Source organism: Sapajus apella, unplaced genomic scaffold (genome assembly GCF_009761245.1).
Source record: "Sapajus apella isolate SASKATOON/1434 unplaced genomic scaffold, GSC_monkey_1.0 scaffold2, whole genome shotgun sequence".
NCBI lineage: Eukaryota > Metazoa > Chordata > Mammalia > Primates > Cebidae > Sapajus > Sapajus apella.
Window position 1 is genome coordinate 15015048 of NW_022436942.1, and position 24035 is coordinate 15039082.

The 24035-nt window shown below is 36.3% G+C and overlaps 1 protein-coding gene across 1 annotated transcript in view; it reads left to right on the plus strand.

Moving 5' to 3' along the window:
* TAFA2 (TAFA chemokine like family member 2) overlaps positions 1-12086 on the plus strand; it is a 488455-nt gene extending 476369 nt beyond the window's left edge. The window contains exon 5 of the mRNA XM_032284561.1: positions 9785-12086. Coding sequence (XP_032140452.1) covers positions 9785-9796 — 12 coding nt within the window. The 3' untranslated portion in view covers positions 9797-12086. The remainder of the gene's footprint in view (positions 1-9784) is intronic.
* The last annotated feature ends 11949 nt before the right edge of the window (positions 12087-24035 follow it).

Below are 24035 nucleotides of genomic sequence, written 5' to 3' on the forward strand. Positions count from 1 at the left end.
ATTTATTTTTTTTTTTGAGACGGAGTTTCGCTCTTGTTACCCAGGCTGGAGTGCAATGGCGCGATCTCGGCTCACCGCAACCTCCGCCTCCCGGGTTCAGGCAATTCTCCTGCCTCAGCCTCCTGAGTAGCTGGGATTACAGGCACGCGCCACCATGCCCAGCTAATTTTTTGTATTTTTGGTAGAGACGGGGTTTCACCATGTTGACCAGGATGGTCTCGATCTCTTGACCTCGTGATCCACCCGCCTCGGCCTCCCAAAGTGCTGGGATTACAGGCTTGAGCCACCGCGCCCGGTCCCCGAAGGGTTATTTCTGCCCACTCCACAAACAAAATCAATTCACGGAGACCACGACATTGCAATAAAGAGTTTAACTGGTGAGAGGCCAGTCACTCCAAGCAGGAGATGAAGTTATTACTCAAATCAAACTCCCTGATAATCTGGGGGCTAGGGCTTTTCAAAGATAGTTTGGGGGAAGGAGTGGAAGTGGCAAGGGAATGGTTGCTAGCTGCTGTCGGTTGGTGATGCAATCACGTGGATGTGGCAAATAGTCCTCCTGTAGGCTGAATTGCTTCTGGGTGGGGCTATAGTGCTTGGTGGGTCCAGGTGGAGTCACTGCTGTCAGACAAGCAAAAACCCTGAAAAGATATCTCCAAAGACCCACCTTAGGTTCTACAACAGTGATGTTATCTGTAGGAGTAAATGGAGAATTTGTATTTGTTGTGATCTCCAGAATGACTGGCAATATTTTGTGTCTATGCCTTAGCAGAATGCAGGCTCCTCTGTCGTCCTAGCCTGGTGATCTTTCCTTAGCTTTACAAAGGTGGTTGAGTTTGGAGGAGGGCTATTATTACTGAAACTATAAACTCAATGTCTTCCAAAGTTAGCTTGGCTTAAACCCAGGAAAAATTAAGATCAGCTTGAATGCCAGAGGCAAAATACATGTTGGCTAGATTACATCCACCCCACTGCCATAATTTTCTCCCTGATACAATTTTTGCAATTTCAGTATCTCAAGGAAAAGTTGTCCCTAAGAGCCATTTGTATTTGTAACACAAACCAAGCAAGAAGTTAAGAGAAAATACTTTCTAGGCTACTAAAAGGTACCTCTTCCAAGTTTTAGCTCTTCTTCGTCTTTAATTCCAACTATCTTAAACTCATTTTTTTTAAGCATAAATGTTTAAAGCTTCCATAGTGAGGCAGGAATTCTTGAGGAGGGTGATTCTTGACCCGATTGAAACTTTTAAAGTAAAGCTTTCTGGCAGAACATGGATAAAAACTATCAGTTCAAATTACTTTTTTACAAATGAGAGGCTAGTCTAAAAAAATGAACTTAATATCAAACTTAGCGGTAAAGTACCTTCCAATTGAGTTCAAAATCTCAACTGTCTGTAAAAATGTATGAACTTTGCTGACATATGGAATTAATATCTTAAAAATTCTGCTCAGATTTCCTTGAGGCATTTAAAATAATTGTTTTCCTGTCTTAAGATGTTTTGGGATGTCTTCAAGAGATTTCTCTTTATTCTGTATGCTATGGACTTTCACCATTATCTTAATTTTGTGCATGTGATTCTGCACCTGAAACAGTGTGTGTGTTGGGGTACCAAGGGAAGGAGAAGCAAAGGCTTGTCTGAACAATTTTTTTTAAAGTTTTTAAAGGAATTCATTAGCTACTCAAAGAAAAAGCAGAAAATGCTTTGTTTTACTAGCAGTGAATGTCATCTGGAGAGAAATGGCTGATCTGCTTCTGAGTGGATGAATGTGCATAAATGGCAATGCAATGCAGGCATCTGCTTCCATGAGTCACGTAGAAGAGTTCATGGCAGGCACACTGTACAGCTTTCAAAGTTCCAAGAAATAGTGCAGGTCCATCTGTTCAAAAGATTCATTTCCAGTCGAGATCTTCGTTTGCACAGCAGAGGAAGCTGAAAGCCATTGACAGATGTTCTATTTGTGGTAAAAGCTCACTAGTTCTGCATTCTAATATAATGATTAGGCCTTTTAGAGTCTTCAAAGTGGTTATGCCACTGAGGTGATCAGAACAAAGTTTTATACCATTTAGAAGTAGCGTTTCTTAAGAAAGGTCACAGTAGTTGGAGGCAAGAAGTGAGTTAGAAGCTCACTGACTCCAGCCAATGTGCTTCGTTGATAAGCTTTTGAGTTTCAGAGATTTTTTTTTTAAAGTGACTTATCCAAAGTTCTGCAACTAGTAGGTAGTAATACTGGTATATAAAGCCCTTGTGTTCTGACTAGCAGAATGAGGCTGCTCCCTTCAGGCATATCTGGTATTCTATTTCTTTCCAGAAGTCTAGAAAGATGATATGCCAAGCCTGGAGAATCTTTTCTTGTTTTGCTTCCTATACTGGGACTCACATTGATTTAACACCTAAATGTAACCAGTTAACTACAGAAATACTCTCTGTTGTTTGAGATTACTCTTGCCACTCACCTAAGGCTGTTAAATTTTTCAAGAATTTATAAAAAACATAACTGACAATAGTTCAAGATTCTTTAGTGGAAATGTTGATCCTAGCTGAAATATTGAACATATCTCAAAGTGTTAAATGTTCAGGCCAATTCAGCAAAAGCAGTTCTTTGGAGGTAAAATTAAGCTGTGGTATGAAAATATGATCGGTTTCAGGGCTCTAGGCATCACCTCCATCATCATGAAAGTAAAATATTGGCTTAGTTTTTCACAGAGATGAGTATGTTTATAAAAGTGATTCAAATGTCACCTTACCTTACCTGAAACTTGTCTGGTCAGCTTGCTCATGCATGAATATCCCAGACCAATAGGTGTTCTTCATTTTGTAATTCCTGAAAGCTGTATGGTCAGCTTGTTCATGCCTGAATATCCCTGACCAATAGGTGTCTCTTTCATTTCATAATACCTCATTGCATAAGGTGCTTTAAGATATGACAAATGCATTCACATATAGTTACGACCAATGTAATGGCAGCTTTTCTCAGGCTTACATGAGAAAACCTCCTACTGCAGAGTAATGATGTTTTAATTGCACATTTAGTACACAAAAAGTGAAGCAAGGGATATTTTTGTACTTGTAAGAGCTGCATTAAAAAAAAATACATTTGCAGTGAAGCAGCAATTATACTCCAAGAAAGGAAAAGTTCATTCAAAGCAGCCCTTAAAATGATGAAGGTATTCTATTCTCCCTTTTACCTTTATTGAATAAGTTAAATTTATTGTAATGTTGTTTGAAATTGTGCCTATTTGTGATGTTATTAAGCAGCCATCTTAAAATGATTAGCTGTGCACTGCATTTAATCCTGCTGCCTCCTCTTAGAAGTATTACCACATTTCCTTGTCTTCTAGTTGTTTAACTAAAGAATGCTCATCAGCCCAAAAATAAATGTTTATCTAATAACATGGATATTTTAGTGAAAACTTAACTCTTTTTAAAATGAAATTGGCTGCAACATTCATAATGCATTTTTACTTCTATTGTGTGTATGTGAGTCATATTTATGGGAATATAAATATTGTTCAGTAGTTCCTCATAACAAGATTATAATGAACATATTGGAGAAGAGAATTTTTTTTTAATTAAGCTAATGTCATATAAGATTTACATTGATGCTGTGGAGATTTAGCAGTGATTTCACAAATATATTGTAGACTGGCAAATGGAACAACTGAGTTTTAAAAAAATCTGGGATATGGGGTAGAACTCAAAGAAAAATAATATCAGAGGAACCATCAATAAAGAAGAAGGAAATTTGCAAATCTGCATTTTCTTTTGGCATAATAATACCCCATTTATTTTTTAAGCGTAGATAAAATGCAGTGCCAGCCTCCTAAGTACGTATCCTTCTTACAAAGTCTGATGGCAGCTGCTTTATTAGAAAGACAAAGAGTTAGAAAAAATGGAATTATGTATCATAGAAGACTAGTAACATATGTGCAGAAATAGTCAGAGGCAAAACCTGGAAATTTAATACATGTGGATGGCTAAACATGTACACATATCTGAATAATAACAGTTAATACTTCTTTAGTACTCGTTGGGTTTCTCATACTGTTCTAAGCATGAAACCTATTAACTCACTATTAACTCATTTACTTCTCAGCTCATACAATCCCTATGATGCAGATGCTAATAGTGTTTTGGTTTTGCCCAGTAAATCACTGGTGGAACTGAGCATTGAAAACAGGCAGCCTGCCTTCAGAGAACATCGAAGTCGTGCTTCATTTTTTTCTAAATTTTTATTTTTACAATTTTTTTTTTGAGACAGTCTCACAGTGACATCTAGGCTGGAATACATTGGCAAGATCATAGCTCACAATAGACATGACCTCCTGGGCTCCAGCAATCCTTCCCATAGCCTCCTGAGTAGCTGGGACTAGAAGTATGCCTTATCACGACTAGCTAATTTTTATTTTTATTTTTATTTTTTTGTAGAGTCTGGAGGGTCTTTTTTTTTTTTTTTTTTTTTGGGGGGAGGGTCTTGGCCTATTGCCCAGGCTGGTCTCAAACTCCTGGTGTCAGGCAATCCTCCTGCTTCAGCCTCCTAAAGCCCTGGGATTACAGGCCTGAGCCACCACGCCTGGCCAGTGTTTCATTTTTAATATGTGACTTTTATTGTTAACATACCAAGATTATGAAAAGAAATAATTGCAAGATGAATCACTATAAGCAACAGAAAATTAAGTCAATTATTTTAGGAAGTAGCACCCCCCCACCCCCCCCCCCCCCCCGCCATAGGTATCCTACGTATCACCTTTTGTATCTTGTTTGAGAATTTCTACTTCTACCACCTACTAATATTTAAAAGGTATTTACTGGGACATGCACTTTGTCTGGACTATCTGATTTAATCACAATAGCATATTACACATGGGGAGGCCAAGGCTCAGAGAGTTTGAATAATTTATTCAACCCCATAGTGTTAGAAAGTGATAAGGTAAGGATTTGAACCTGGGCAGTCTGCTGAACAATGCCTGAGCTATTTGTTATTATGCCTCTCATATGTTATGTCCGGTGGATAACCTAGTCAGCAGGACTTGAACTGGGGGAAGAAGGAATTTTAGGCTTCAATATAATGATTGTAAGAATTTTAAGATTTAAGAATTTTGTAAAAGGACAGAATAGATTCTTGAATTTCCTTCCAGCTTTGTAATTAACTTATAGATTGGCAGAGGAAATTTCACAATACTCAAACAATAAAATGAAAACAGTATAAATAAATGAGTTCACCTAATTTCAAATTTAACTAATAGATGTCATTAACCAGGTTTTATTTTCTCAATTTAAATTGAACAGACTTAAAGACATGATTTTAGCATGAGTTGTTTAGAAATCTAATCAGGGCCCCATAATAGTTTTGTTGGCCTGGGATAAGTGGGTGCTCTGATCTAAATAATTAGTACTTTTTGCTTAATGTTACCAGATTAGCAATCCTGGTTGATTGTTACCAGGGTAGTTTCCTGCTTGTGACAGAGAAGCTATTATTATTATTTCTGCATTTTGTATGTGTTCAGCAGCCCAGTAGTTTCACTTACAAAACTGTCTGGTATGTGGCACACACAAATAAGATTTGCGTAGAAAAGAACAGCTGTGTAAAATATTGCCTTTGGAAAGGCAAATTTACTGAGATAGTGATTATAGCGTATGAAGCTCAAGGCATAACCATAACAATCGTAGGGCCATTTCTCTCCCTCATGCAGTATTTTATGTCTATTGCCCTCAGAACAAGAAGACAGTGTGCATTCATGGTAGCAAATGCTATTTCCCATCCTGTAAAACGGATTTTATTGCAACCTCCTGCTTTTAGTTACTGAAAACTTGCCAAAAGTCCTCCTTAGAAAGTAAAACTGAATGCTTGGCCTTTCTAAAAAATAGTGTTTGAATGAAAGAGTATTATTTAAGTTCTAAAAATGTGGCAATGCTTAATTTGGTATATTAACCATCACTTTTACTTTTTAAATTGTTGGATTGTGTAAATATTGCTTAAGCAAATCTTGCATATCCGGACATTCCAGTTTAGAGACTACAGAAGGTAAAATGACATTTAAAATGTGTTCCCCCCACTGGCGTGCCAGAATTTAAACTTAGGTCACTCAGATTTATTTAAAATAGGCGTCAATCTTAAAAAGTTGATATTTTTGTTAAATTTTAGGTGATAATTTTGTTTAAAGATGATATTTGGACCTTACATAGTAAGCTTTTTCAATTGGTGATAATGTACTTATATTCACAATCATTTTCCTATACATTTTTAAACCTGTGCTTTCTCATCTTGTTTAGTACAAACCTTGAGGTTGTCAGGGAGGATGCTGGTAGATATTTATACATGTTCATCTTTATATTGTGTTGAAAAGAGTGAGTCATTAGTTAGGCTTTCATTCCTTCAGTGTAGTTCGCTAAACTTGCATGAATGTCTGTTAGTGTTGTTCAAAGAAAAACTTCAGCTGAATTAAATTTAAGAGTTGAATTGAGCAAAGAACAATTTGTGAATCGGGATGTCTCCCAAGCAGGAGTTGGCCCAGAGACTCTAGCGCAGACATTTGGTTGAAGATTTATAGACAGAAAAAGGAAAGTGACATACAGAAAATGGAAGTGAGGTGTGGATTGGTTACAGCACAGCATCTGCCTTATTTGAATACAGTTTGAACAGTTGGCCACTTTTGATTGGCCAAAACTTAGTGACTAACATAAGAGTAGGCCACAGTGTGTTTACACCTCCGTTTAGGTTACAGTTCATGATGTACAGAGAAACCTTCAGGCCAAACTTAAAATATGTAAGGAGGCAGCTTTAGGCTAAACTTGATTTAACAGTGTGATCTGTTTTCATTCTACTTTTAGTGGCTCACTTGTTAAAGATTTATGCATTCAAAAGCAAAAAAAAAAAAAAAAAAAAAAAAAGAAAGAAAGAAAAAAAGAAAGAAAGAAAACCTCCTAAAATCCAGACCTTTTATTTTTGTGGTTGTTCAGTGTTGACAAAGCCAGGTGTTCCATACACATTATAATACTTGATCTTCATGGCAACACTACCACTCTGTCCTAAATGCAGAGCTCTTGATGCCAAAACACCACGTGTCTTCTTGATCAAAATCCAGCAATCAAAAAAAAAAAAAAATCAAGTATTAGATTGTCCACTTTCATCTAATCTTATAAATGATTTATATCATATTCTTCATCTCATAAAATATTCTAGGATATTTTTAAAATTAGTAATCTAGGAATATTGTGTAAAACTTAGGTGTGAGAATAGGTTACTTTAATTATACTGTAATATGTTTATTTAGACAATTACTTCTTTTAGTCATATTTAATTTTTGTTTCTCTAGCAATTGTGTTAGCTGATAGATATCATCATAAAAATGTATGTTAATGTTTTTAGGTTTTTTTTTTTTTTTTCTTTTTTGAGTCGAAGTTTCGCTCTTGTTACCCAGGCTGGAGTGCAATGGCGCAATCTCGGCTCACCGCAACCTCCGCCTCCTGGGTTCAGGCAATTCTCCTGCCTCAGCCTCCTGAGTAGCTGGGATTACAGGCACGCACCACCATGCCCAGCTAATTTTTTGTATTTTTAGTAGAGACCGGGTTTCACCGTGTTGACCAGGATGGTCTCGATCTCTTGACCTTGTGATCCACCCGCCTCGGCCTCCCAAAGTGCTGGGATTACAGGCGTGAGCCACCGTGCCCGGCCAATGTTTTTGAGGATATGGGTTATATCCTTATTTATATATGTTTATATGTTTATGTCTTTGTATATATATATATTCTCTACAGAAATGGAAAAAAAATTTTTTTAGTTTTATAAGCCTTTGTATTACACTGTTAATTTCGAAGTCTATTTTCAAAATTATATATAAATAGTTGAGATAATCATTTCTCAACTTTATATAAACCAGTAGTATCAAATATTTAGCTTGAAATGAAGATATAGGAATGCATCTATTATATTCATTAATAGATTACTTAGAACCTGGGCTTGAAATGGCTCAAGAGGACATGTCACTTGCCTTCATAGAGTCATAGCACCATGTTCATCCAATTCATTTCTACCATATTTTTCCATTTTGCTAAGCTGAGTCACAACAGAGGCGAAACCATTTATTCTTTCTCAATTTCCCCCCCTTTGTCTCAGTTTCCTCTCTTTTTCTTTTACACACACATACACACACACACACACACACACACACACACACACATTTATCTTCCCCTCTCTTTTCTTGTCTTTTCAGCATTAGTTTTGAAAATATGGTCCACGTTCATAATCAATTTGGAAACCCTTCATAGAAATTATACACAATGACCGTTGAATGGCAGGCAAATTGATAATGAGATTGTTGCTCTGCCCAGGGTATCTCCTGCTCCTGGAATCTCAAAGATTCAGTAGGCTCTTTGTATGTTTCCCACCCTCCATTCTTGGTTCAACTTCCTCCATGGTTCTATGCATGGGAGTAAGACCCTTCAAATGCACAGGCAAAGAACTCTTTCCTTGGGATTGGTAGCGGACCACTGAGACAGAAATAAGATGACTGCCTCCATGCATGAAAACACATTTTTGCCTTTTGTAGCATCTCCCTTTGGTAGAATAATTTGAGACTAGCCATAGCAAAGTCTAGAGCTAGCTTATTATTTTGTTTAATATATTCATTTTATAAAAATAATTGATCAGAAAACAATGAAACAAAAGAGCCTTTTGTAATGTTTTTCGAAGGGCAAGTTACAGTGTCACTTAATGGAATAAAATCAAAGTTTCGACAATAATTTTTAAAAATTACTTTTTGTTTTAGCCATTGCTGGAAAAGAACTGTTAGGTAACTGTCTACCCTGCCTGATATTATATTAGAATTAGAAATTTAAATCTAATTTAAGTTTAAATCTAATAGGAGAGAGATTTCTGTGTTAATAATCTCTTTTTCTCTTCCCTTTCTCCCTCCATCCTCTCCCTCTCTCAAAATCTCTTTTCCTCTTCCCTCTTTATTGCTCCCTCTTCTCCCTCTTTCTTCTCCTCCTTCTTCCTCTGTGTTTTCCTCTATATCTATGCATATATACTTATGTATATATGTATCAGATATTCTAACCATTTATTACTCTTTTCTTCTGTACACAAATGGTCTTTGGACTTCAGTAGGTGTGAAAAGTTAGTATGAATATTTCTCAGTGATATTTAAAATATAATTAATAGTATATTCTCATCAATTTTATGAAAAATTTGGGGCACCTTTAAAATTTGGTACATTTTTCTGTTCTTTATTGTTTCCCCAGATTTTTTTGTCTCCCCTAAACAGATATTTTTTTTTCCCAAAATAAAATTGACTCAAATAAGCTCTCAATTTTTAAACCATTTCAAAAATGAACTTTATGGAGCCAATCCCCAAGGGCATTCTTGAGAAATAGATGTGGCTCTGTTGCTGGGAACAAAGGTCTTTCTTCACTGAGTCCTGGTGTGATGTGTTTATGATATTTGTGTTATGGCCACCAAGTCTATGCAAAAAAAGGATTCCAGAGTCACTCTCTGGGTTTGAGAGGGATATCGTTGTCACCAGTTGAGATAATTTTGGACACAGTTGTAGTCATTTGGATAATTGTCAAAGTGACTCTAAAAATATTATGAGATGATAATGAGAAAAAAAGTTAGTATAATTTTATACGGTGGAAATACCTGTACCTGGTAGTTCTTTAAAATTAAGTAATGTATTTGATAAAACAAACACCAGCATTTTGAGTTACCTATTACTTTTTAATTGTGTTTAATTTTAAGGTTTAGGTATGTTATGAAATGTTGACTATGTTTTCTTCTTCCTTTGTAGGTAACCCATTAACCCAGGAGAAACCAAGTGATCCTCAAGGCCGATGACAATGAACATATGCATAGAAACTTCACTCCTGAGGTGATCTTGAAGATTTTTATACCACTTGAAAGAGGCACTGAAGAGTCGATTTCCAAGGGATTTCATGGCCTCTTCTTGAAATCAAGACTTTTTAAAAGTCAAACATGAACTTCTATGTCATGAAGATTTCAGCAGATTTGAACTGTGTTCAACCTGTAAATTGTTAAAAGAATTTGAAGTTGCTGTCTGTGGAGCCAGTGAAGAGTTGTTTTTTCAGGGTGATGTTGGAGACAGTCACCTTTTGAGCTATCGGCTCCAGATGTGACTGCTTTTCTTGCTTCTGCAAGCTGTATCCCAAGGGCACTGTCCTCCTGTCCTGGATGTGTTCCTGGGTCCTATGTTCATTGGCTAGTGGGACTATACATGGCTTTAATGACGTTTCCTTTGAGAACTTTTCCTCTGGCATGGTGTAGACTGAGACAATTTTATTTATATCTGAATCTTGGAGCTCGGAAAGCCTACATGTTTTAACAACTTAAAGTTGCTTTTGTTAAAGGAATGGAAATATATATCCATTGGTAATAATGTTGGCAAGTAATAGTTATCTGAATACATCAATCATATAAGAATGTATAGACAAGCTGACATATTTCCCTAAGGCTAACAACACTCTGCTGCAGCTCTTTGTCAAATAGTTAGTAGTTAGAACTGGATTACCATTTTCATTATATAATACTTTGTACCTCTAGAGCACTCTCCCTTTCTGCTTTCTTTTTTTTTAAGTGGGCTTTTCTTTAATTTTTTTTTATGTTTACTTATTCCCTTCACAGAAATCAACAGTGAGCAGTCAAGTTACTGGATAGACTTCAGTTTCAAAAAGTTGCCAGGGATGCATGTGAGTTTCTGATTTCTTAGCTTGAACATCATTCACTTAGATTTTTTCTAGTTTTTTTTTTTTTTTTTAAGCTGCCCTATCTCATTTTAAAAGATTGTCTTTTGCTTGCTCCCAATGACTGTTTGAATGCTTACATATTTGTTCAATCTGTTGATAGAAAAAATTGTTCATTTTCCTCAGCCTCAAATGTGTTAATATTTGCTTACACTTTTCCCATTCGAACAACTTGTTAGGCCAGTATTTTGTGACATTTTTGTAGCCATTTGAACATTTCTGTTTTTGGTTTTACAGGGAAGTCATAAATATTTAAAGGCCTTAAACATGTATGTAGTTTTTTTTTAAGTTATTGTAGAATGTATAATTTTATACTACATTTATTTTGTTTCATTTGTGATATGAAAGGAGAGAGGAATGAAAATTGTGTAGCCATTCTGTAACAATATTGTGTAAACCTGTAGTTTGAAGGAATGCAAGTGAGGGATTTCTGTGTTTTACTCATTTTAGACTATCCAGAAGATGCTTCTGAAATTGTCCTATTAGAATTTCCATCATGTTACAGAAGGTATGGGAATATCTTGTATTCTGAAAACTCACTGACATGGTCAAATACACATACATTGGTTTCCAGCGTGGAGGCCCACATGTACTGGGGAACTTTGGTCTATCATTTCTTGACAATATTCAAAGACCAATACACTACTCAGACACTTTCCTGGGAAGAACAACTAAAAATGTAAAACTGGTTAAAAATAAGATCTGAAAAGTTTACGTCTCACATTGAACTAAAAACCACTTGTCTCCTAAGTTCATGAAATGAAATGACATTCTGCCTCCATTTTAATTATGCATAAAATGAATTAGATGGTTTTGAGTGGATTTTCACAATGGCTCAAGACTATATGAAATTTTAAAAAAGGAATAATGGTTGTCCTGGAGTTTCTGCATCAATTAGAATATAATTAATTTCTTTGTAACCAAGTGAAAAACTATACCTTTTGGAAAATATGAATTTGTCCTAGGTTTGTTTGAGATTATAGATCATGCTTCTCATTTTTTAAACTATGTTCTTTAACAACTGGAAACTCTGTATTATATATAAGTGTAATACATGCATACAATAGAAAAAAATACATGGAATTTCAAATATACTAACTAGATTATCCCCAGTAGATTAATGTTGTGACTACTCAGAAAAGGTGAATAAAATTGGGATATAAAATGGGCTCTCTTTCATAAATTACATTTAGAGATCTGCTTTCTGTGTTTTATTTTAAAAGCACTTCAGTTATTATCCAGGAACACTTCTGAATTCCTGGGGAAGATGACATAAATTCTTTTTTTTTTTTTTTAAATAAAGATTCATGGCAAATTTTGCCATTTACACAAGATTCCAATATTTGACTTGCTTCTTTGCCAGGATACAATTGAAATAGATACATTTACACTTGTGCAACTTGCCATCTTGACTATCAGCACAACTGGCATAATTTACTAGCAATATGTAAAATGCATTTTATGAAAATTGTTAATGCCTTGTTTATCTTTCAAAATATGTATGAAAATATTTATCAAAATCACAAATGTGACTATAATTTAACCTTTAAAGTTTTTAAAAAAACATGTTATGTTTTGAAATAGGTTAAGATTCACAAGCTACAAAAATAGCACGGAGGGTTTCTTTGAAAACTTTCCCCATCTTACACAGTGATAACATTTTACAAAACCATAGAACATTATCAAAACCAGGAAATTGACATTGGTATAATATTCTTAATTCAATACAGACGTTACTCAGATCCCACCAGTTTCACATGAACTATGCGTGTGTGTGTGTGTGTGTGTGTGTGTGTGTGTGTGTGTTGGTGTGGGTGTGTGGGTGTATGTAATCCTTTTTAAATTAACTATATATTCATCCATTGTAATATGCTGGCACATGTATTAGAATATATTGTGAGAGCATGGGCCAATAAGTGACTGATTTGTGGTCGTTCTTTTGAAGCCCTCTGTTTTGGAATAACATCCTACAGCTTTATTTTACTCTTTTTTAATATACACTCTTATTGTCTTAACACAATAGAAACTTCCAGTTTTAACATCATAGAGTACTATATGTGATTTCAAATATTGTATTGTTTTTAATGGGTAGGAAGAAAACTGAGAATCTGCATCTATGATTAAAATAGAAAATTTTATTTTGTTCCCTATTTCCCTCAACAATTCTTACACTATTTACATCTAGTGCTATACAATTCAACTGTGACTTTCATTAATAATCACTAATAGCATAGTAATTAATTGAGTGATTGAGACTTGATCTTTTCAAAGTTTTCATCGTTTTCTCAATTCATAGATAATGTATACATATAAAAGAGCAATATATGCAAAGAAACAAAGAAATCAAATTGTATTTGTCAATTATCCAGCCCTTTCTCAGTTTTTCTCACTAATTTAATGGGGAGAATTAGGATGACACCAGACACTCTGCTTAGAGAAAGTGAAAAGTTGGGAGAGACATATACTGAGCGTCTTCTGACTCTGCTACCCACATAGAGAACTCATGGTGGAACATAAATATTTTTTATCAAAGTAAGGGTCTTTCCCCTGCACTACCCTCCCCCCCCCCCCCCCCCCCCCCCCTCCCCCCCCCTCCCTCCCTCCCCCCCTCCCTCCTTTCCTCCCTTCCTCCCTTCCTTCCTTCCTTCCTGTCTTTGTTTTATATAAATAATGCTTTGGGGAGAGAAAATTGAAATAGATATATTTAGATTTATTGCAGTTTTCTTTTCATTGCTTTGGCTTGCACTGTGTGAGATTGGGAAACACCGTATAGACATTACAATTATCTGGCAATTAACTGACGGTTACTAAATTTCTAGTAGGCACAAGCATGTCTGAATAGATTGAATTTTGGGGTTAGCTGAAGCGTAGTCTTAAAATGGCCTTTCAAATTATTTCAACATTTCTCCATGCCCTCTGTTTTTATGGCATTATCCTAACCAATGGGAAAATGGATACATAGAAGATTTATGAGCATTTTATATTTATTTTGATTTTTTAATATTTTTCTCCAATATATTGCAAGTTACAAATGGTATGCACTGTACCTTAAGCATTTCCCTGGATGGGCTTTTTTGTTATGCAAAGCAATTGAATTTTATTCTACAAGTTATGTGAACATGGCAGGGCAGTACATGTACTGTAAAGCTGTGTTTTACAGATTTTAGCAAAATATATGTGAAAGTCTTAAAGAAGAGAGGTTGTGGGTATGTAAAGAAATTAGAAAGGATTAAAATAATCTAGGGGAGAGCTATTGAGAGTCTGAGTTTGGGCTATATGACTGATGAAGATGTGAAACTATGGCTCTCAATCCTGGTTGCAATTTCAGTTACTTGAGAAGCCTTAAAAAATACCCATGCCCAACCAACTCTCTGAGATTCTCTAAATTGATCTGGGATTAGGGTCTGTGCAAGGGTATTAGACTCTAAAATAGTTCCGCAGGTAATTCTAGCATGCATGCAGAATTAAGAGCCTCTAATGAAGGTTTTTGCCAGGGTTGAAATGAGATGGGTGAAATGATTGTTGAATGAAAGGAAGATGAGGAAGAAAACTACAGGAGGTGCTGAGCCTGCTAAAATGGAATAATAGAAATTCAGTTAAACATGAGAGAAAAACTTGGAGGCAAAGCAGGGTGAGAGGCAGGTGGAGAAAACAATGAGTTCATTTTTTAAGTCTATCGAGTTTAAAGTGCCAGTGAAACATTCAGAGAGATCATGTTAGGTAAGAACTGAACAGGCTTTATTGGATTTGTAATTAGGGATTATTGTTGGCCTTGGAAAGAGCAGGTTCAAATGGGATGCTTGTAGAATTGAGATTTCAGTGGGTTGGAGAGTGCATGAAAAATTTGAAAGTGGAACTGGCACACATAGACTTCTGTTTCAATGGGAAGTGAAAAAGAAAGGTAGGGTAGTTATGCTGATGAAGCAGAATTAAAGGAGCATAATTTTCTTAATAGGAGGGAAACAACAGTATGTGTACATATGCTACAATAAAGCAGACAGGGAGAGAGAGAGAGAAAAGCGTAGGAGTGAAACACGGTAATCTATGAAAGAAGGATTATCCATATTTAGATGGAAAGCAATACATACTGTATGTAGAATAAGGAAGAAGTTCCTTAGGAAATGTTATGGTATAGAACAGAGAAGACGCATTTGGAGTCAGGCCTTTTGTGGCCCTCAACAGAGGAGTGTTGGTAGTATGATAGCACATGAGCCAAAGAACAATCACCAGAGTAATAATTAGCACATAGGTGATTAACAGCTTGTGCCTGAGCTACTGATACTTAGACAGTTAAGTTGTAGCTCCAAGATCATAAACAAATAAAAGAGAAAAAATTAAGTTCAGCATCCTTATTTATTTGTAAAATGGAAATGCTTTCACTGTCTACCTTATAGAATTGTTGTAAAGATTCAGTGAGTTAATACATTCAAGGAGCTTAGCACAGAATCTAACTATTTGTTAAATGGTGGTTCTTTCATTGCAAAAGATATCACAGTTCAGTTTGCTCTTCAATTGCGTAAAAATCATGTTGACAGAAAATAATAGATTCATATCAGATGTGACATAAAAGGGTTTGGGGCCAGCTGGTACATGTGCTGAATTAGAGAGAAACGTGGGCAGGTGTTATATTTAAACACCTTTTTTTTTTTTTTTTTTGGAATTCTGTGGCTGAAAGGAAAGAAAACAAGTAACCTTAGTGGCAGACTAAGTGAAAATATTTTTCTGACAGGAGAGGCCAGAAGAGTTTATTGGCCAAGGGCAAAGAGTCAGTGGAGAAAGAGAAATTGATTTAAAAAAGAAATGGATCAACATCCTGGAGGAAGAAATAGTTGAGGATGGGAATATTAAATGGAAGTATTAGTGTGAGAGAGGAATATATACTTCTGTTAGATGAGATAAATGAACAAGGATGAGAGAAGCTGGAGAGAAATTTATAAGTGAGGTGAAGGGAAATAACACTTAGGGGCCTCTGGGCTGAGAGAATGACATACACCGGTCTTCAGAAAACAAGATTTATCTGTTGAGAGTACAAGTAATGGACTTGGGTTTTTCGCTCTTCCCAATGTGAGCAGAAAATGTCTGAAGTGCACTTTGGTGATTCTAGATATTGAGACCTCAAAAGATAATGAAGGCATGATGTAGAGGATTCGATGGGTAGAAATGTGCCACTGTCCATCATTGTTGCAATCTGGACAGAACAACGGTGAAAATGAATAGCTGGTATCATCTTTGTATGAAAACAGGCAAGATTTAAAAAATGGCTAGCCTCCCTTGAGTAGTTACTCTGTCACAAGTTCCTTTTAGGTACTTTACATACATTATTTAATTTACTATTACTTGAGACATGCAATATTGTTATTATCATTTTATAATAAGAAAATTGGGGCATGGAAAGGATAAGTAATTTTCCTAGTGTCACATATAGTCAGTAGGAGAGCCAGGATTTTAACCTCCATAGTAGTAAATAGTAGGACATTAGTATACTTGCCTTTGAAAGGGTATAGCATGACTCAGAGGGCAAGTAAAATAGACTGTTTTATGAATCTAGGGAGGGGTAGAGAGACTAGAAATCGTTTTGAAAGTGGAGAACAGTTTTAATAGGGAAGAGTAGTAAGGGAGGGAGATCCATTAATTCATTAACAAATATTTTTGCATTTCTACTCTGCACCAAAAACTGTTTTAGATGCTGTGAATAAAATATAAGTGGTAACCTTTACCTTCTTTTCAAATGATAACCCTCCTGGGAGGGGCAATAAACTGAATTTTTAGCAACTTAGCTTAAGAATCTTCAGAAAATTTCATGAAGCAGTGGAGCTGCCTGGCAGCACTGGAGAGAGAATTGGCTGAAAGTAAAATGGGGAGATTGTGAAGAATAGGGAGGTATAATGCTCCCAAAAGAAGCTTACCGTTTTGATAGGGGTAGATCATATTCATAATTATGAACCTCAGAAATGCCTGAGTATTTTTCAGAAAAAAGATTTCAACAATCAGTTTGTTTTCTAAGGGTTTATGTTTGATTTTCAGTAGGAAGTACAATTTTTTCTTTGTGTCTACCCATATTGCATTAGGGAAGATTTGTTAGGGTGGTATAGCAGTTACCTACTGCTATGCAACATGCCACTCCAAAACATGATGGCACGAAACAATAAGCATCTATCATTACTCCCAAGTCTATGTGTCAGCTGAGAGCATCTGCTGGTCTTGGCTGGACTCACTCCTGTATCTGTTGGTATCTGTGGTTGTGCAGGAAGTTCTGCTGAGTTTGTCTAGACTTTTTAAAATGTGTTGAGAGTATCTGGCTGAAAACTGGTTTAGGATGGTCTTACCTGGAACAACTAGGCTTGAGAATCAAGTGGTGTCTCATCCTCCAGCAAGCTAGTATGGCTTGTTCTCACAGCAAAAGCAGGGTTCTGAGAAAATGAATACAGAGAGGCCCAGGCTCAGAACTGGCACATCATTACTTTGGCCACATTCTGTTCACTAAAGCAGGGTCAGTCCTTATTCCTGAAATGGAGAGACTCCGCTTCTTGATGGAAGTTGCTGCAAAGTCACACTGCAAGGTTAGATACTGAAAAGATGAAGAATTAGACTCCCCCCTTTTATTTTCAATTTTATTTTCAATCACCAGAAGTGATTTCGTGCTAGTTTCATTCCCTTTAAATACAAATTTGCTTTCTTATCTGAAGAATGTTCTCATGTCTAATGAGATTTTTATATACATACATTTAAAATTCTTTAAGGACTACCCATTGTCCTCCTGTTAAACCTATACTTTGTATCAAACATGTATGGCATTCCATTATCTGAGCTGTCCAATTCTTCATATACCCTGTGCCTGTGCTGCTAAGCCATCACACCCAAGTCCCTCTATATAGTTCTTTCAATGCATTCTTCTCCTGCAGACCTCTCATTAGTCTCTGAGGTTGGACTTTCCCCCCGTCTTCTCTGGGCCTTTCTCTGTTTAGACATATACTTAAGTTTAAATTATCAAAATCTCTTGACTAATTAATCTTTCCACCATAACTTTGAGTGAACATTGAGTTGTAATTACAAGATTCCTGTTGGTGAGATTGTTTCGAAGGAAAGTTTTCCCAAAGCCAAACTGCCCAAAGGGACTTAAATCCGGGTTCTACAAACAGTAGATGGTATTAAATATTTAATCTTAATATATATACACACAAACATACATACATATATTTATATATGCACACATATATATATACACACACACACATGGCTGACATTTTATAGTTTGAATTGCAAATAGTTTACATAGATTGAAAGTTGCTAATGAGGTGATTATCTATAATCCATTTTCAAATCCTCTTTTTTGGTGAAATGATTTGAGGTAGAGAAAAATACCCCATAGCTTTCTTTCATAGTGTCTGCCTCTGTCAAGTGTCTCCTGACCCTTATAGACAGACTTAGCTGCCATACTCCTGCTGCTTTCCTTTGTAATTGCTTATTTGTTTGCTGTCTTTCTAACTTCTGCGAACCTAATCCTTTCCTCTCAGTTATCTTGTTGTGTAATAGTGCCTGGGATGCAGCAAGCAACCAAGACATTGCTTATTAAAGGAATCATTACATGATTTAATATATAATACACAGACACACTTGGTAGTATCTGAGTTTGATTTTTGTTGATTGACTTATCCTTACTTAGAAATGCTGAATATCAGCTGTGAGGAAATAGTCTGGCAAATGGAGCATGATTGTGATTGTGATTTGCTGGGCAAATGTCGTGTTAATCTTTTTGTTTTCTGGCTGATAGTTAAATCTCTTGTACTGTATATCAAAAGTGTCACATCACAGCTTAACAGTCTGTGGGATTAAATGACTCCTCAAATTTCTGTGTTGCTAAATGGCAGAAGGATATTATCTAATCACTGTTGTCAGCGTATGCTGGTGAACTCTTATGGAAAGCATTTTCTTTTCTATTTTGAAACCATTAGGAAACATACTGAAATTACATTTTGTAATTTTTTTTTCTGGAGTACACAATCTATTTCAGTGCTATTTCACTGTCAATCATTGCAAGTATTTTACTATAAATGCCCCCAGTATTGCTCACCTTTTCTATTCAGTGCCGTGTGTGTGTGTGTGTGTGTGTGTGTGTGTGAATTGCTTCTGGGGTAACTCTTAAAAAGTTAATTTTTGAATTATTTGCTGCTTTGTCATGACAACTACATATGTATGTTGTCATTATGTCTAAACACTAATGGATGGTTAAGATTTTGTTGGCTTAATTATTTCTGATAGCATTTCTAATGATACTATGTGAAACACATTTAACACTACATTTTACCTCTGGCTAAACATTAGGCCCCCTTTTCTTGTCTCGTGATTCCCATTTAGTTTTCAAAAGCTAAAAAAGCCCATTTTATCTTTTAAATGACTCATTATTGGAACCAGTTTCAAAGAGAACTGTGTGGCAGTTAAGGAAAAGGTTTGAGATACCGCTTTCTGTTCCTTACAGGTTTACTCAGAAAGAATACTTGAAAATAGATTACACATAATTACTTCACAAGGAGCTTTTTAAAATCCAATTACAAGATTTCTAATTTAAGTGAAAAAATGGTAAAAAATAAGCTCCAGTCTCACTTAAATCCACTGTGCTTCATTTACTCACATTTAACTGTGGGAGGACTTTGTAATAGCACCGTCTCCCTATAACAGGATTCCACAGATAGCATTATGATGAATCTCTTATATGTGTTCATTTAATTTCAGGGGTTGCTGCACTAAACAATAAACCAAATTTGAGAGCCTGAATCTGGATGTATCTTGTCAGTTTCTTTCCCAGTCAGTTCAATCAAATGTCATTCTATTCAATTGAATATACACAGGGCGAATTTGAAGTAAGAGAAAATTTAACCTGAGTGACAGATTTTCACTAAAAGTTACTTTTGTTTGATTTCATCTTTTTTTTTTTTTCCTTTCTTTGATGTGAAACCACACAAGGAAATGGAAATCAGGATGTCAATTCTGCTACTGCTTGCTGTTTCTGACTTAGGCTTTCGGATGAGTGAAAGTAATAGCTTCACATATTCCTCATGTGGAAATGTACAGGATATGCCCTGTACATAAATCCAGGAAGCACTATTTACAGAGACCATTATGTATATGACGCTAACTATAGTTGTATGGTGCCCATCTTGCATGATTGTAAACAGAGGACCGCTGAGCTTCCTCGTTTAGAAAAAAGTATTTGGTTCTTGCTTTCTTTGAAAGGATTGTAGAGAATGAGAATTATAGAAGTTTTGATTTGTGATTTAGGTACTATTTGAAGGCACTTTAGGGATTGTGAGCCCTGAACTGATACATTGTGACCGTAGGCACACAAGTTAAATTCTTTGGGCCTTAGTTTTCTGATCTGTTAAATATACATAATAATATCTGTTCTAATGATGCAGGATTTTTTGCTGCTTGGTTGAGCTAAATCTGGTTTTTGTCTCACAACCAAGAAAAATTAGGCACATGGACACACTGAAAGGTAAGGAGGGCAGAATTTATTAAGCCATAGAAAAGCTCTCAACAAAGAGAGGGGTTCTGCATGCAAGTTTTCACCTCACAAATTGAATACCAAGCCATGACACACGAGTTGAGGAGGTCAGCCTCCTCCCTTGCATAAAGCATGAATTCCTGGTGGCTCCACCCCATTCCTCCAGTGCGCATTTGGGCCCTTAGTCTGAGCCACTTCACATTGACTGATTTCCCTTACTGCACATGTATTAAGGAATGGAATTTTTCACCGTGGGCATGTTTAGGCAAGCCCCCTGTGCACAATGACATGGATGGGTTGGAGGTTCTCTGGGGACTCTTTCCTGTTTGTTTTGGCATTTGGCTATCTCCTACCTCTATCATTCCCTCCTCTAAAGAAGTACATTTAATTACCATTAGAATAATGATAAGAAAAGAAGGAAGACTGATCTTGACAGCTTACTGCTGACAAGGAGCACTGTTTTGAGAAAATAGCAGATATCCCTCAGAGGCCTATCTGAGGGTCCCCAGTAAAAAGGAGGCTATCATTTGAAGCTCTAGTTGCATGACCATTTGGAATTCAATGGCCTGATGACAAGAAGACACAAACTAGGTTATTAGAAGACATGGATTAAAGCTAAACAAGGAGGGTTAAGGACAGCTAAAAAATCTTGAGGATGCCTTCATAACCAGATAACTGGTGGCTATAGTTATACTTATTAAGATATGGGTGCATTGGGCTTGGCTTTGGTTAGTTCCCTTGGTCTTATTTTCCCAAACAAAGAAACTCTGTGTTATGGACACCCTATTTACTCCTATTACCTGGCAGGATTTGCAGAATAATTGCCCAGAACTAGAATACTCATCCAGATTTTTACATTACCCATCCCTTTTTGTTTCTTCTGAGCTTCAGACAGAGATTGCTGGTTGGTTCATAGGAATAAACAGAGTTAGTTTGAAATGTGGGCAAAAAACTTAAAACCACTGAGTTTAGAATTTAATGACAAATGTGTAAGTTTTGAAACAAAATTTCTCTCCTGTCCTCATTTTTGTTAAAAACTAATCATAATAGGACTGAGTTGTTTGCAAAATAAACTTTAGTCTTATACTTGGCCTGATTATTTCCATAAAATGCATCAAGAATAACTATTTTTATATAGGCTTTTAAAATTTACTTTGATAAAACTCTGCTCCACAAGGATTCTCAGATAGGACTTTTTAAAGCTAAGCTCAGCCATAGATTTGTACTCTCAAATACCTATGAGTTGAGTGAATTCCTCTCTTTTACAGTCCCAAGGACATGGGATTCCTGGGCCTGTTAAAAAGTGGCATTCTTTACTCACTACAGGTTAGGAACTCTGTACAGGGACTGTATAGACAAGTCATGAGGCCAGTTTTCCCAAGGGGAAAACTTTTATCAGCTCTGCAAGTTGAGCTTGATTTCTTAAAAGGAAGCATTCCCTTCCAGTCAAAGCCTTGGTAAAACAACCAGTTTCTCCAATTGCATCTTGTTGCAAAAGAAAATGAAATCTTATTGTACTGATGCAAATAACCATATTTCCATAAGTTAAGAATACTCAAGGATAGTCTTCAAATTCTCGGGGAATAAGGCAGAGAGACAAACATGCTCCAAATTTTGTTCACAGGAGTGTAACTAACTCAATTATTAAAGTCTATAAATAGCTTAACATAAAAGATTCCTTCACTCTGAAAAACAAAACAAGGATCAGCAATGTTTTAAGGAAAAGTTACAAAAAGATTACTTCAGTTTTCTATTAATTCCATCCATTTAATTAACTATTATTCTGCTTGATATTCACAAATATTTCAGCTCTTCATGAGTCCTATATATTTTTTCTTTATTCCAATACCACAATCTCCAAATTTATCAGAAACTTGCATTTGAGAGCACCTGTCAAAGTTCTATAGATAATTTTAAACCATCTTTTGAAGAGGATTAAAAGCAGACAACAATTATTTGTGAATAAAAAATGTCTGGGGTAGTTACAGTTAGAAACACAATTGCCAAAGAAATTTGATTATTTCAAATATCACTTGTGAGGTGATAATCAATTATCACTTGTGATTATCACTTCACAAGTGACACCAGAATATTTAATTAAAATATTAATAAAATTAATATTTTTCACTTGCCAATCTCCTAATTGGATTATTGGCTTCTGGGTAAGGACCTTTAAGAGCAGGGCTTGGAAAGCATGTAGTTTTTAGGGCCTAATAAACAGGTATAGCTGGAAGATTAAAAACAGATTTTGAGAGGGATCTATTCACCTCTAATTCCTGGGGTTAAATAAGGAAAGCAGAGGTTTCTCCCAAAATGGAATCTGTGGTACCTTTTCTGTTTTTTCCAAGGAGTCTCAGGCCATCAGAAATTACCTTAGGGCCTCTCAAGGGTTCATTCAGAGTGTCAAGACAAGGTGGAAAAAAGTAATTCAGTTGACTTTGAAATTTTTTTTTCAGCAAAACAAAATCTAAGAAGAGAAAAACATAAAGGTTATTTAAATATATGTATAACTTGGATATCTACTTTAAATTAAGCTGAGCACTTTTTAAGCAAATCCTTTTAAATCCCTTATTACCAGACTTTAGCCATGCCAAGTGGCCAATATTTCTGGCTTTTGAACTTTATCAAAAGTAACCTCACAAGTGACACCAAAAAGCCTCGATTAAGGCATGCAAAGCACACCAGATTGACTACAGCTTAGCCTAACCTCATAAACCCTTTGTCATTAATCAAACTTAACAGAGAATATAAACAGTGATCCTCATTCCTTTTACTAGTTTTCACAAGTAGAAAGGTTAAAGTCTGACTGGCAAAAAAATAAAAATAAAAAACAAATTTAAAAAACCCTTTTATCCTTTTTCCGGCATGTCAGGATTCTGAGTTTCCTTCCCCCGAGTTCAATTCTAAGCCAACCAGTTTAACTTTGGGAAATTAACTTTTCTCAGTTTGAAGGATGCATCCAAGGAGAGTGTTCTGTAGTATGGGGACACAATTACTCATTTGTAAAGAGAGGACAGAGGAGGAAAAAGGAAAAAAGAAGGCGTTTGTTTTCAAAGGATCTCCAGGTGTTCAGAACGCATTCAAAAGGGGGACAGACTAAAGATGAATAGCTACTCATTTAGAAAGGGGGGAGCAAAGTGTCCCTGGTTCCTTTCTTTTCCTAGAAAATAGTGGGGTTCATGAGTGGGAGAAGGAAAAAAAATCCTCTTTTCTTCTTCTGTCCTTATATCCCCAAGTCCTGGTGACCTCGACAGGGTGCCACCCATGGGTGCCAATGCAGCTTTCACCCCTGCTAACAGGAAGACTAGGGGGTGGGATTATCCATTCTAACTCATGCCCTGACTTTGTCCCTGCTGTCAGTAGCCTTTGAGTTCCCTGTACCTCATTTAAGTCATGGTTACCAACATGACCTCTATCCATGAAACAGAAGGGTTGGCTTACTTGGCAAGAATTAGTCATGCTCATCTGCCCTGTGAGTGTTTTTATTATTATTATTATTACAGAGTCTTGCTCTGTCTCCAGGCTAGAGTGCAATGGCGCAATCTGAGCTCACTGCAACCTCTCCCTCCTGGGTTCAAGCGGTTCTCCTGCCTCAGCCTCCCTAGTAGCTGGGACTATAGGCACATGCCACCATGCCTGGCTAGTTTCTTTGTATGTAAGCAGAGACGGGGTTTCAACCATGTTGGCCAGGATGGTCTCGATCTTCCGACCTCGTGATCCACCCACCTGAGCCTCCCAAAGTGCTGGGATTACAGTCATGAGCCACTGCACCCGGCCTG